This window comes from Dama dama, chromosome 24 (assembly GCF_033118175.1).
Source record: "Dama dama isolate Ldn47 chromosome 24, ASM3311817v1, whole genome shotgun sequence".
Taxonomy (NCBI): domain Eukaryota; kingdom Metazoa; phylum Chordata; class Mammalia; order Artiodactyla; family Cervidae; genus Dama; species Dama dama.
Window position 1 is genome coordinate 58,421,470 of NC_083704.1, and position 14,516 is coordinate 58,435,985.

Consider the following 14,516-nt stretch of genomic DNA (forward strand, 5'->3'; position numbering starts at 1 on the left):
CATAGTCAAGCTCTCCTGCAAGCACTTAGTAAAGCACTGCATTTTCATTTTTGTTTTGTTTTTAATTTATTTTTTGATTGAAGGATAATTGCTTTATAGAATTTTGTTGTTTTCTGTGAAACCTCAACATGAATCAGCCATAGGTATACATACATCCCCTCCCTTTTGAACCTCCCTTCCACTTCCCTCCCCACCCCACCCCTCTAGGTTGATACAGAGCCCCTGTTTGAGTTTCCCGAGCCACACAGCAGATTCCCGTTGGCTGTCTATTTGACATATGGTAATGTAAGTTTCCATGTTACTCTTCCCATACATCTCACAGTCTCCTCCCCTCTCCCCATGTCCATAAGTCTATTCTCTATGTCTGCTTCTCCACTGCTGCCCTATAAGTAAATTCTTCAGTACCATTTTTCTAGATTCCATTTATATGTGTTAGAATACAATATTTATCTTTCTCTTTCTGACTCACTTCACTCTGTTTAATAGGTTCTAGGTTCATCCACCTCATTAGAACTGACTCAAATGTGTTCCTTTTTATGGCTGGGTAATATTCCATTGTGTATATTTACCACAACTTCTTTGTCCATTCATCTCTCGATGGACATCTAGGTTACTTCCATGTTCTGGCTATTATAAATATTGCTGCAGTGAGCAATGGGATACATGTCTTTTTCAATTTCGGTTTCCTCAGGGTAAATGCCTTGGAGTGGGATTGCTGGGTCGTATGGTGGTTTTATTCCAAGTTTTTAAAGGAATATCTATACCATTTTTCATAGTGGCTGTATCAATTTACATTCCCACCAACAGTGCAAGAGGGTTCCCTTTTCTCCACACCCTCTCCAGCATTTGTTTGTAGACTTCTTGATGATGGCAATTTGTGCCCCGTGTGAGGTGATATCTCATTGTAGTTTCGATTTGCATTTCTCATAATGAGCAATGTTGAGCATCTTTTCATGTGTTTGTTAGCCATCTGTATGTCTTCTTTGGAGGAATGTCTGTTTAGGTCTTTTCCCCACTTTTTGATTGGGTTGTTTGTATTTCTGGTATTGAGTTGTATGAGCTACTTGTATATTTTGTAAATTAATCCTTTGTCAGTTGTTTCATTGGCTATTATTTTCTTCCATTCTGAGGGTTGTCTTTTCACCTTGCTTATAGTTTCCTTTGCTATGCAAAAGCTTTTAAGTTTAATCAGGTCCCACTTGTTTACTTTTGTTTTTATTTTGGTTTCTCTAGGAGGTGGGTCCTAGAGGATCTTGCTTTGATTTATGTCATTGAGTATTCTGCCTATGGTTTTCCTCTAAGAGTTTTATAGTTTCTGGTCTTATATTTAGGTGTCTAGTCCATTTTGAGTTTATCTTTCTGTGTGGTGTTAGGAAGTGTCCAGATTTCATTCTTTTATGTGTAGCTGTCCAGTTTTCCCAGCACCATTTATTGAAGAGGCTGTCTTTGCCCTATTGTATATTCTTGCCTTCTTTGTTAGAAATAAGGTACCCATAGGTGCATGGGTTTATTTCTGGGCTTTCTGTCTTGTTCCATTGGTCATATCTCTGTTTTTGTGCCAGTACCATACTGTCTTGATGACTGTAGCTTTGTAGTATAATCTGAAGTCAGGAAGGCCAATTGCTCCAGCTCCATTCTTCTCTCTCAAGACTGCTTTGGCTATTTGGGGTCTTTTGTGTTTCCATATGAATTGTGAGATTTTATGTTCTAGTTCTGTGAAAAATGCCATTGGTAATTTGATAGGGATCACATTGAATCTGTATATTGCATTTGGTAGTACAGTCATTTTCACAATATTGATTCATCTTACCCAGGAACATGGAATCTCTCTCCATCTGTTTATGTCATCTTTGATTTATTTCATTAGTGTTTTATAATTTTCACATTCTGTATACAGTTCTTTTGTCTCCTTATGTAAGTTTATTCCTAGATATTTAATTCTTTTTTGTTGTAATGGTGAATGGGATTGACTCCTTAATTTCTCATTTTTCATTGTTAGTATATAGAAATGCCAGTGATTTCTGTGTATTGATTTTGTATTCTGCAACTTTGCTAAATTCACTGATTAGCTCTAGTAATTTTCTGATACTATCTTTAGGATTTTCTGTATACAGTTTCATGTCATCTGCAAACAGTGAGAGCTTTACTTCTTCTTTTCCGATCTGGATTCCTTTTATTTCTTTTTCTTCCCTGATTGCTGTAGCTTGGACTTCAGAACTATGTTGAATAATAGTGGTGAAAGTGGACACCCTTGTCTTGTTCCTGATCTTAGGGGGAATGCTTTCAGTTTTTCACCATTGAGAATAATGTTTGCTGTAGGCTTATCATATATGGCCTTTACTGTGTTCAGGTAGGTTCCTTCTATGCCCATTTTTTTGAAGAGTTTTAGTCATAAGTGGGTGTTGAATTTTGTCAACAGCTTTATCTGCATCTATTGAGATTATCATATGGTTTTTATATTTCAATTTGTTAATATGGTGTATCACATTGATTTTTTGTGTATATTGAAGAATCCTCGCTTCCCTGGAATCAACCCAACTTGATCATGGTGTATGAGCTTTTTGATGTGTTGCTGAATCTTGTTTGCTAAAATTTTGTTGAGGATTTTTGCATCTATATTCATCTGTGATATTGGCCTGTAGTTTTCTTTTTTTGTGTTGTCTTTGTCTGGTTTTGGTATCAGGATGATGGTGACCTCATAGAATGAGTTAGGAAGTGTTCCTTCCTCTGCAGTTTTTTGAAAGAGTTTTAGAAGGATAGTCATTAGCTCTTCTCTAAATGTTTGATAGAATTCTCCCGTGAAGCCATCTGGTCCTGGGCTTTTGTTTTTTGGGAGATTTTTGATCACTGCTTCAATCCCAGTGCTTGTAGTTGGGTTATTCATAATTTCTATTTCTCCTTGGTTCAGTCTTGGAAGATTGAACTTTTTTAGGAATCTGTCCATTTCCTCCAGGTTATCCATTTTATTGCCATATAGCTGTTCATAATAGTCTCTTACAATCCTTTGTATTGCATTGTCTGTTGTAACCTCTCCTTTTTCATTTCTAATTTTGCTGATTTAATTCTTCTCTCCTTTTTTCGTGATGAGTCTGGCTAAAGGTTTGTCAATTTTGTTTATCTTCTCAAAGAACCGTTTTAGTTTTATTAATCTTTATCATTGTTTGTTTCATTTCTTTTTCAATTATATCTGCTCTGAACTTTATGATTTCTCTCCTTCTACCAATTTTGTTTTTTTTTTTTCTTTTTCCAGTTGTTTTAGGTGTAAAGTTAGGTTGTCTGTTCGATGTTTTTCTTCTTTCTTGAGGTAGGATTGTATTGCTATAAACTTCGCTCTTAGAACTGCTTTTGCTGCATCCCATAGGTTTTGAGTTGTCATGTTTTCATTGTCATGTGTTTCTAGAAATTTTTTGATTTCCCTTTTGATTTCTTCAGTAACCTGTTGGTTATTTAGAAATGTGTTGTTTAATCTCCATGTGTTTGTTTTTTACAGTTTTTTCTTGTAATTGATATCTAGTCTCATAGCATTATGGTCAGAGAAGATGCTTGATTTCAGTTTTCTTTAATTTACTGAGGTTTGATTTGTGACCCAAGATGTGGTCAATCCTGGAGAATGTTCCATGTGTACTTAAGAAGAAGGTGTATTCTTCTGCATTTGGATGGAATGTCCTGAAGATACCAAGGGTTTTCATTTTTGCATCAGTGATTTCCGTAACATCCGGGCCAGTGTCCACTAAAGTGTGTGGTGCTTGAGTGAAGTTTCCAAGATGGCAGAAGAACCGTTGGTCTGTGGCCAGGCAGTCCCCTTGCTTGCTGTAAACGCTCATCTGTCAATGCCTTGTGGACGTGGATTCAGACTAAAGGGAGGTAACTAAGCTTGAGTCTCTACTGTTGTGTCTGTACACCATCATAAGAGAATTTCTTACACCCCTGTCAGTGTGTAAGAGGTTAAGTTCATGTGCTAGTTCATATGCTAATGTACCTGGCATATTAGTTATAGAACACAGAAGTTTGGTTTTTTTAAAGTCTGTTTTTAAAGGAGGGTGTTTTCTCCCCTGTGGCAAATACCTTGCTCAGCCTGGGGATAAGTACACCAGCTTCAGAGAACCGGAGTTAGTGGTGTCAAGAAGGGACGTGTGCAGGAGCAGGTGTGAGCAGGCTGACCTGGGAACAGGTTAGAAATGCTATGTATTCTAAAGTGTGTTCCCTGTGATCAGTTTTTCTGCCAGTTATTGACTTGAAATTGTTCTCAGCCCACTCCAAGCTGACCCCGTGTATTATGAAGGAAAATGAGAAATAGAAACAAGAGGAACCCCTGGGACCTTAGGCAGTAGGGTCAGGCGGTGATGTGGGTCACCGAGTGTGCAGCTGAATGTGCGGGAAGCAGCTGAGTGTGCGGGAGTGTGGCCTAAGCCCATAGCTCTGGGTGGGTCAGAAACGTGTTTGCTCTGTGACCTTGGGAAGTCGCTTAATGCCTCTGGACTTCAGTTTTCTCCCTCATAAGTGGGTTTTTTTGTGTGAAAATTAACTGAAATCACGCTAAATTCATGTAAGCAGTATTTTGAGCAGTGCCTGGTGCCCAGGAAAGTGAAAGTGTTAGTCGCTCAGTCGTGTCTGACTCTTTGTAAAGAGTCTGAGTCGTGTCTGACTCTCTGTGACCCTATGGACTGTAGCTCGCCAGGCTCCTCTATCTCTGGGATTCTCCAGGCAAGAACACTGGAGTGGGTAGCATTCCCTTCTCCAGGGGGTCTTCTCTGACCCAGGGATCAAACCTGGGTCTCCTGCATTGCAGGCAGATTCTTTACCATCTCAGCTACCAGGGGTGCCCAGGAAGAATGCAGTAAGTGGTGGCTGTTAAGACAGTTAACGTGCAGGTGTCATGTGGGAGATGCTTGGTTCGTCCTTGACAGTGACCAGTGAAGACGAGTGTTTACGTGGGAAGGGCCCGCACACTTCACTGTCATGGGTGGGTCCACAGCTGGTGTTCACGTTCAAGTCTGAGTCTGAAGCTTTCCAGCGCTGCCTGGGCCAGTGAGAGAGCCCAGGCCACAGTGGGTGCTTCTCATCTGTGTGTGGAGTGAATGATCTGGGCGAGTGGGAGGGAAGGCTGGTGTGGCCCTTGAGGAAGGAGTAAGGCCTTGTCTCTGAGGAGGGGCAGCCGGTGACCAGCGTTCCCTGGGGCCTGACACCTGTCCTCCCCTGAGCCCCATCTGGCTGCTGTCCATCAGGTCAGGAGCGGGTTTCTTGGGCCCTTTGAATGTGTTCAGGCCTTGGGTCCTCCTCTGGGTGTTGAGAAGAGGGCGGTGGGCTAGGGTGGCACCCCTGCTCAACCTTAGAGCTGGGATGTGACTCAGCTCCAGGCCCGCATGTTGGTCTCTGCATCAGAGCGAGGGGCTGGAGGCTTCAGCTTCCTCCTTCCCTCCCCCGACCCAAGCCGTTCACCTGCTTTCTAGTACCTTAGATTCCTCCTGTGGGGACAAAGCCTTTCAAACTGTGATTGCCACTTAGAAGCAGATGCTTTCAGAAGCAAGGGCTCATTGAGCTAAGTCACTGGGCAGTCAGATTGTCAGTGTGTGAGGTGCCCCGAGAGATGGAGAAGTGTGTGTGTTGTCCGCCTGATGGACAGGCCTGGCCTTGACGTCAGAGCTGAGGCTTAGTGGGCCGGTGGGGGAGGTACGTGAAAGAGCAGGAAGGACAGCTCTTTCCTGCGCGCTCAGTTTTTTTGAGGCCCGCAGGCCAGGCCTGCATTTTCTTGTCACAGGAGAGTCGACACTTGCTCCAAGCCTGGCGGGAGACGGGGCTCTGCTCGTGAATTGGACCCTGTGGCCTCTAAACCACTTTATATGCGCCTGGGGGTCTTGTTAGAAAGCAGATCCTTATCTGTCCTAGGGCAGGGGCGGGGCCCCAGATTCTGTTTCTAAGAGGCTCTCTGACCTTAGTGATGGTCCTCTGGCCACAAGTGGCTCTTCACTGAGGGATGGTGGTGGGGGTTCTGGGTGCCCACCAAGCGTGATCAGTGATTCGTGCTTTGTCTTGAGCGCCTGGGAGCTTCCCTGGTGGTGCTAGTGGTAAAGAACCCACCTGCCGATGCAGAAGACGTAAGAGAGGCGGGTTCGATCCCTGGGTCAGGCAGATGCCCTGGAGTCAGGCATGGCAACCTACTCTAGTATTCTTGCCTGGAGAATCCCACGGACAGAGGAGGCTGGTGGGCTACCGTCCATAGGGTTGCAGTGAGTCAGACAGGACTGAAGCGACTTAGCATGCAGGCATGATTGATTGCCGGGTGGCCAGAACTTCACTGGAGAAGGTACTTGGCTCCTAGAGGGAGCTCCCTGTGACCAAGGTTTCTCCCGAGTGTGGCTGTTGCCCCGGCTCCACAGAGGGGTGTCCTGCATGTTGGTGACGGGTGTGCACATGTCAGGTGGGTGTCTGGGTGGTGCTCCTCCCCCGTGATTGCCCACCCATCGCCACCAGCTCTTGAGTTAGCTCACATGTTCGCACCAAAGTGCAAGTGAGTGCTAAGTGACATCCCTTCCAGGAAGACTGGGTCTTCACTGAAATTCAGTTGTGGTGCTTAACAATCAAGGCTCATTCAGCCATGAGCTGGGGTTGCAAGCGTGTTTGGACATCAACCTCGTGTCCCAGATCAACGAAGAGACCAAGGCAGTGGTCAGTCTCGGCCACAGGCGGTGGCGTCCGCTGTGGTAGGCCTTTTCATTGGTTGAGGAGGAGGGGTTAGGTCAGCCAGGTCCAGCAGTGGCGCTCGCCATTGTTAGCGCCCCACTCATGTCCAGCCTCAAAATCAGGCTTTCCCTTTCCCAGCATCCCGTCCACCCGTGAATGTCAGTTCAGGGACATCGGCTCTGATGGTGTCACCAGAAGTTTCCCTGTTCACACAGCCCTTGCTAGCTATTAATAAGAAGCCCCCATTGCAGCTTGGCACCTGGGAAGCTCTGCTGTTTAAAGGAACTTTGTCGTCTTTTCCTTCGTCTTGCCCCTCCTTTCCCCTCCTGTTCCCCTCCTCGTCTCCCCACCTCCGCTCCTGCAATCCCCGGCAGCCGTATCTGCTTGTAGGAGCGGATCTGGTTTGGTTTCTAAGCATGCACACCTCCTTGCTATATGTCCTTCCTCGTCCTCTCCTCTCTTTCCATTGACCATAGACCAGGAATTGCGGGGGCAGGTTGTTTTTCATTGAAATGTGAAATTTTCGTCTTTGGTGAAATAAACATTTTGAACCTTTGCATCCATTTGAGCATTTATTCATCTCCTAGGCTAGCACCCCTCAGAGCTGCGTGTGGTCTCGGAAGTGTCCTGGAAGCCACGTGAGAGCTTATGAGGGTGGAGAACGGACGGGGGTTGGTCCCAGGGCTGGTCACTCATCAGCCAGGGTTTCTGAAAAATGCAAGAGGGCAAGTCAAAGAACTGTGTCCAGGACTTCCCTGGCGGTCCACTGGTTCAGACTCCATGCTTCCACTACAGGGGGCACGGGTTTGATCCCTGGTCGGGGAACTTAAGATCCATGTGCCTTGCAGTGTAGCCAAAAAAAGAAAAACCACCAAAAAAACCTCTACTGTGTCCGCTGTCCTGTTGCCATCCAATCTGGCTTTCCTTCTGCAGGGGGACGGAGGAGATGTGTTGTAATGGCGAGAGGACAGGCCCCCGAGTTGGACCGTACAACTTCGGCCTGTCCCCTAAAAGCTGCGGCCCTGGCCCCTGTCCCCGATGGGTACTGAGTGATGACTCTTCGGGAAAGAGGAATTAGAAGGGCTTTAGAGAGGCAGGGTGGGGAATGAAACCTCTGTTTTGTTACCCCTAGGCAGGCTCGCACTGGGACTCCGGCGAAGCCTGCAGTTGAGCCAAGCCGGGCAAGGACTTACCGTCGGCTTCTTCCCAAAGGATGTCCTGAAGAAACTTCCCCAGCGTCTGGCCGTGCTGGAGGGACTGAGCCCCTGACAGCTTGATCCCAATGTCAAAGGGGGCGCTGAACTAGGAGGAGGACCACCCAGGAATCGTCAGAGGTCACCCCCACCCTTCCACCCCTGCCCCCTGCACCCCCACCCCAGAAGAGGCCCTGGGCTCTCAGGAGGTGGAGGGGGGGCTGGGGTCCGACAGGGTCCCCAAGGGGTGGCCTAGCCGGGTCACCAGCCGTCCCAGGCCTGGTCTCACCACTCCACGATCCTTAGGATGCTTCCCTTATGCCCTCTTTACCCGGTTCTGAGGAGGTTACGGATAAAAGCTGTGGGGTCCCCTAGATCAGGTGACCCCCCCCCCCCCCCCCCACCTTTCAGCTTTGGAAGATGTCAAATGGAATGGCCAGCGGTGGAGTTACAGGCCCTGGCAGCGTTATGTGGGAGCAGGGCTTCCCTAGTGGACGCAGCACCGGCCCGGGGACAGTCTCTGCACCCCCCTCCCTTCCCAGGAGCTCTTCCCCTCGACCACACAGGCCCTTCCTTGTTCCGGGTTGGACCAGATAGGAAGTTGACCTCTTCCTAGAACGATGCTCTGAGCCAAGTCTGTTCTTTCTGTGCCTCTGTCTCTTCCCTTCTCCAGGGGGATCACCCCACGTCTCCTAGTTTCTCAGCAGCCTATGAGACGACTTGTTGAAGTTCAAAGATTTGGGCAACCAGGAAGGAACTCTGTGGCCGCATCATTGTTTCTCTCCGGGGGAGCGGAGACCATGTTCGCCTCTGCTCATCCAGTGCCTGGCTGTGTTGGTGACAGAGCTCCTGGGTGAGTCCACGAAGGGATCTTGGGGCCGAAAGGGAGCCCTTGGTCCTCCTGCCCCGGCTCAGCCTGCTCAGCCGGGCTGAGTGCCTTTCCCTCCGCCTCCCATTTCACAGATGAGCCGGGATGCTCTGCGGTGTTATTAAAACAAAATGTGGGTTCTGAGGGGCCATATGTGGGTAAAATGTGGGTAAAATATCGGATAAAATGTGGGTTCCCCTTTTAAAATTTACCTCCCCCTCTTGCGTCCACTGTGAAGATGGAGCTGTGGCGATGACGTCATCGATTTGGGGGGAACTGAGGCCCCTCGGTTCCCTCCCTTCAGTAAATACTCATTTCTCCTCCAGCCCCATGGCCAATGCAGGTGGTCGGGTGACCCCAGCAGACGCTGGGGCTCCGTGAGCACTGAGCTGGGGACCCACCAGGCTGGTCTGCGCCCTGGAGCCGGGCGAGGGGCGGTGACAGGAGGTGAGGAGCTGTCGGATGGGAGAGCGTGGCTTCGGGGGGCTGGAAACGGCCGCCTTGGCCCCAGTGTCTGCTGGTCTGTGGGTGACGGGTGGGGTGGGACAGGACTTGGTCTATACAGCGTTCCGCTCTGAGATTCCATTTTAGGAAAATGTTTGGAGGGAGAGGAGGGGCCTGCGACGCCTGAGGCGGGACCCCGGGAATGGAGGCTTTGGGGTGCACAGCCCACGCTCTGCGGCCTGTGTCTCAGGCTTCCCCCACATCTGGTGGGCCCCCCACCTCTGGACATCACACACTCCTGGTGCCGGCTGAGGCGGGGCCTGCTGTTGCCTCTGTGGAAACTGGGAAGTCCCAGCCAAGACTTCTCCCCCATCTGAGCCGTCCCAGGGCTTCCCTTGCCCCGCTGGGCCTGGTTTTAATCTAAGAACTGCAGGCCGTTGTCAAGTAGAAACGTGACGGGTGGGGTCTCACATGTGGTGGAGGAGGCGCCCGGCGAGTCAGGGGCTGGGGATTTGACCTCTGATGGGAGCAGAGGCGGGCAGAGGAGACTTTCCAGGCACTTGCTCTCTCTGCCAGACCGGCGACGGAGAGCGAGTGCTTGGGGACCCGAGGCCCCCAGACTGTGGGTCCCACCTCGGCGCCTGCAGGCAGCGGCCCGTTGGGCCAGCGAATTCCCCTGGCTGAACCTCTGTTCCTCATCTCTAAACGAGGCCACGGAGACCAGCTGTACCGACCTCACAGGCGGTTGTAGAGCTTCAATGCCAAGCAGGAGGGTAGAAGGGCTTCCCAGGTGGCGCTGTGCTAAAGAACCCCCCTGGCAATGCAGGAGATTTAAGAGACGCAGGTTCGATCCCTGGGTTGGGAAGATCCCCTGGAGGAGGGCCTGGCAGCCCACTCCAGTACTCTTGCCTGGAGAATGCCACGGGCTGGGGAGCCTGGTGGGCTACAGTCCGTGGGGTCGCAAGGAGTCGGACACGACTGAAGCGACTGCGTATACTCGCGTGCAGGAGGGCGGAGCCGTGGGAGGTGAGGCCGAGGGGGTGTGGCGCTCGGTGGTGACCGGGCACCACGGGGGACCCTGGTCGCCCTGCACGGAGATGCCCATCCCCACCTAAACCCTTGCCAGTCCTTTCCCGGGACCGCGGCCAGGCCCCCAGGCAGGAAGGCCACATGGCAGGGGGCCCTTAAAACCCTTCATGCCCTGGTCCTCCCGTTCTCTCCAAACGGCGCCCTTGCCCTGGGCAGGATTCCTGAGCCCAGGCGAGCCTGCCAGGCTCCGTCCTAGCCTGCAGGGGGGTTCACCCGTCCAGGGTGCCGCCCTGCCAAGACAGAGTAAGTTCAGGTCCTGAAGGGCCCTGAGCCCATCAGGAGGTTTTCTGCGGGGAGACACCTGCAGCCTGTGAGCAGCTTCTCCTTCCTGAGTGATGTGAATACTTGCTGGCACGCCCCCTCCCCTCTGCCGGGGCTCCTCCTGTTGCAGCAAATTTCCTTAGACATTTGCCTGTCGATGGAGAAGACCTGGCAGAGCCAGGGGTGTGGAGTCCACTCTTGTCCCGCTGTTTGATGTCCCTTGAGTAGCTGCTAAGTGGGCGTGTGTGGGTGGCCGCCCTCCCCTGCCCGCCCCACCTGCCCTCCTACTGCAGAGGGACCCACCCGGATTTCCAGCTCGTCCTCTGCACCTTCCGCCTGACTTCCCACCTCCGGGTCAAACTGGCCTTCCAGGGCCCGGGGCTTCAGTCTGCCTGATGGCTTCTTAGGTTCCTTTCTCTGCAGGAAAGAGGAGGTGCTCCCGTTAGGCCCTGAATCCCCTCCTCTCCTCCGAAAAGCAGAGTGAGGTGTGGACCCACGATCAGACCCAGAGCCCTCCTTCGGGCTCGGGGAGAAAGCTGAAGCTCAGAGCGAGCTGCTGCCCAGCTCACACGGCTCGGGGCATTCAGGATGCGGGGCTCCCGGGCTGATGTCTCACCTGCAGTTTCTGATGTTCGGGGCTCAGAAAGCTGGAGCCCGCCATGGCCAAGTCCAGCCAGAGCACGCTGAGCAGCAGCAGGCTGCAGACGGTCCGTGGGGCAGGCATGGCTTCCCTGGCTGGAGGCAGACGGACCTGGAGGAGAGGGGGTCTCTGGGCCGGTTATAGAGATGGCGGCGGGTCTCCGCGCTGGACCCCTGCACCCGGGGTGACTGCTGTCTGGAGCAGCTCTCCCCCAGGAGTGCCGTCTGCCCACCTCCCCAGGTAGGAGCATGCGGGCTCCTTCCCACGACTGTTCTCTCGGGGGCGGGTGCTTGGCAGTGTCCACATCCTTCGTTCCCCACCCTGAGAACCTTGTGCCAGGTTTCTGGTGGAGGGGTGAAGAAGGCAAACCAGCAAGGTCCCAGGAGATGCGGGGGCACCGGGGCTGCTCCCAAGTCCAGCTGGGAGCAGCCAGGCAGCCCGGGGCCCTGTGACCTCCCCGTGTTCAGAAGGGCCTGCGGGTGCGCAGCCGTTGCCATGAGTTAGACCCATAAACAGACCCCCCAGCACGCGAGCGTCCCCAGGGTGCCTACCTGGGGTTCCGGGCAGAGGTGGCGACTGGTGGCCATCTGGTCCTTATATAGGGCAGCCTGTGTTTGTCTGAAACCAGCAGCCGTCTCTCAGGGCAGCCTGGCATCCGGGGGCTGAGTGCCATTCCTTGGGAACTAAAACTGCTTCCAACACCCACCAGGGAGACGTCAACAGCAGAGGTCAAGTCCCTGGGAGACGGCCGGCTTGGCTGGGGCGGCCCTGTGGGGCCACCTGCCCCTCTTGTGCCCAGGTGCACCTGCCTCAGCTTGGGCGGGAAGGGGGAGAGTGCGCCCTGGGGCCAGCCCGGCATCGCTGCTCGGCGGCCATGACCCGCTGGCCTTTGTTCTCGCCTCCTCCTCCTGGGATAGAACCAGGTTGGTTGCTGTTGTTCAGTTGCCAAGTCATGGCCGACTCTTTGCGACCCCATGGACTGCGACGGCCAGGCATCCCCATCCCTCATCCTCTCCTGGAGTTTGCCCAAGTTCACGTCCGTGGAATCGGTGATGAACCAGGCATCGTCGCTCAATCTCAGAGGCTTGTGCTGCCTCGGGCCTCATGAGGGACACGGCTCTGGCTCCCATGGCCTGGGAGCCTCCTGGCATTCTCAGGCCACCCGGAAGGAAGGCCTTTTTTTCAGATGGGGAAACTGGAGGAGCAGGGCAGTGACTGTCTCCAGCAGGGGCTGAAGGCCCATCCTCGCCTCTGGGAGAAAGCAGGATGGCTCCGCCCCGCATGGTCTTCCTTAACATGTGGGCTTGCCTCCCCTCCCCCAGCCGGCCCTGAGAGGCAGCCGAGTGGCCACAGCTGACCACGCGCACGCCGGCCTCAGCGAGGTCACGGAGTGTCCCCTGCGCAGGGCTGCCTCTCAGGGCGGCTTTGAGGACGGACCGAGGTGAAGACGTGACGTCCTTTGTAAGCTGTCGAGTGTCACGCGGTAGCTGTTCTTCGTGCCTTGGCCAGCCTCGGCCACGTCACATGTTCCCTGACAATGAGCTGGCCAACCACGTGGGGGGGGTTCTTAACCTGCCCGGAGCTGTTCTTCCCACCGGCTGCCCAGGCGGTGACTCCTGAGGCCTCGGTGTGTGGTCTGCGTAGACGTTCTCGCGTCTCAGAGGAGGAACTCGCTTCTGGCTGCGCTCGGGCTGGGAGGAGGGGAAGGCCACCCCCATGAGGGCCGCGGCAGTGCGGCTGGGCTGTGAAGGGAGGCCCCACTGCAGGCCGAGGGCGGGAGCGGAGGTGAGCGGCGGGCGTGGGTGTAGACTGTGTGGAGCTCCCCGGCGAGGAGGTGGGGTGCTTGGAGGACGGTAGCAGCGGTTGGGGGAGGAGTGGGCTGAGAGGAAAGGCCTGGAAGGAGGGGCGGGGTGAGGATGAGCACCCTTGGGAATGCTCCTGGCACAGGCATCTGGGCTTTGATCTGGAGGAGGGAAGACTTTGAAGGCTTGTGAGTCAGTGGCGTGAGCGATTGACCTTGAAGACTTGGGAGGCTGCACCTCTTGTTTCACGGGGAGAAAGACTGACTGTTTAAAGGGGCCACCCTTCCCCCAAAGCCACGCTGCCCTCAGTGCCGTGTGGGCCGCCAGCCGGGCTCCCGATCAGGAAGGGGCTGGGGCCGCCAGCAGACCTCTGGCCGTCGGATGCTGGCCTGACATAGGTGGACCTCAGGGAGATGGACCTTGTGGAGACCCTAGGCGTGGGGGACCTGGGAGGGGCTGGACTGAGCCCCCCCCCGCCCCGTGCAGTGTGAGGACTAAGTACCTTCTGCTGGAAAGCTTTCCACCAGGAGCCTCCATCAGTCCCAGGAGAGGGTAAGCGTGTCCCCAGGAGACCTTCCCCTTGTGGGTCCCCCGAGCGTAGGGCTCCTGACCTTGGGAGCCCAGAAGGGCTGAAGGTGGAGTGGGGTGGGGAGATGTTTGAGACGGCCAGCAGCTTTTTCAGAGCCTCTTCTTGCCAGCTCCAGCCAAAAAAAAAAAAAAAAAAAAAATACAAACCCAAACCATCTATGGTGACCAGGCCCCTGCTGCGACATGAGACCTCCCTGCATGGTGGAGAAGGAGCTGCGGGTGTTGATCTTAGATAACAGCCCCCGCGAGCAAACACGGAACACGCTTGCTCCCTGGTTCCCTCGCCCTCGGATCCTGGGAACAGGAAAGTGCAGACAGGAGGCCTGCGGGGGGGAAACCACCCCAGGCTCATCCCGCAGAGCCCAGGAGAGTTGGGGAAGGAAGGGAGGGCCGAGAGATGGGGAGGAGGCGCCCGGACGTACCCCGCCGCCAACCGCCAGCTGCGGAAGGGGGAGCGGACGGAGGAGGGGCACACACAGACCTGACCCGAGTTCTCTGGAGGAGGACTGTCTCCGGGGAAGGACTGACCTCCCCAGCTCATGATGTCTGTCGGAGTGCAGGTAATGCACTGCACCTGTCTGTCGGCACCTTGGAGCGCTCCTTCCCACCACACGGCCTCGAGGGCCCGGCCTTGTGAACGGACAGGGATGCAGCGTCGCCCAAGTAACTGCCATATGTAAATGGTGTCTGAGGACAAACTGTGTACATGGCCCACTGTCCTTTTGTTTGCACCAAGGATGAGTTGGCTTATTAGGCACTTTTTTCATCAACTTAGACCAACCTTGGTATGACCGAGGCGGAGTCTGGGGTTATAGAAACAGGTTTTATTTTGTGAGATAGGGCTCTTTGGTCCGACTTCTTCTTCATCTCCCCCTGACTTTCGAAATAGAAGTATCATGCCAGCCGTGTGATGAAAAATTCCTTAGAAGTCACATCAAAGAATGCAGAAA

General features: G+C 53.1%; 1 protein-coding gene across 1 annotated transcript; it reads right to left on the reverse strand.

Moving 5' to 3' along the window:
* Window positions 1-7,240: 7,240 nt before the first annotated feature.
* LOC133045489 (appetite-regulating hormone) lies at window positions 7,241-11,312 on the reverse strand. Its single transcript, XM_061127588.1, has 4 exons — window positions 11,153-11,312; window positions 10,840-10,953; window positions 7,875-7,983; window positions 7,241-7,389 (listed from the first exon to the last, which is right to left on the reverse strand). The coding sequence occupies exons 1-4, from the start codon at window positions 11,258-11,260 to the stop codon at window positions 7,370-7,372; spliced, it is 351 nt and encodes a 116-aa protein (XP_060983571.1). The 5' UTR covers window positions 11,261-11,312; the 3' UTR covers window positions 7,241-7,369.
* Window positions 11,313-14,516: the final 3,204 nt, after the last annotated feature.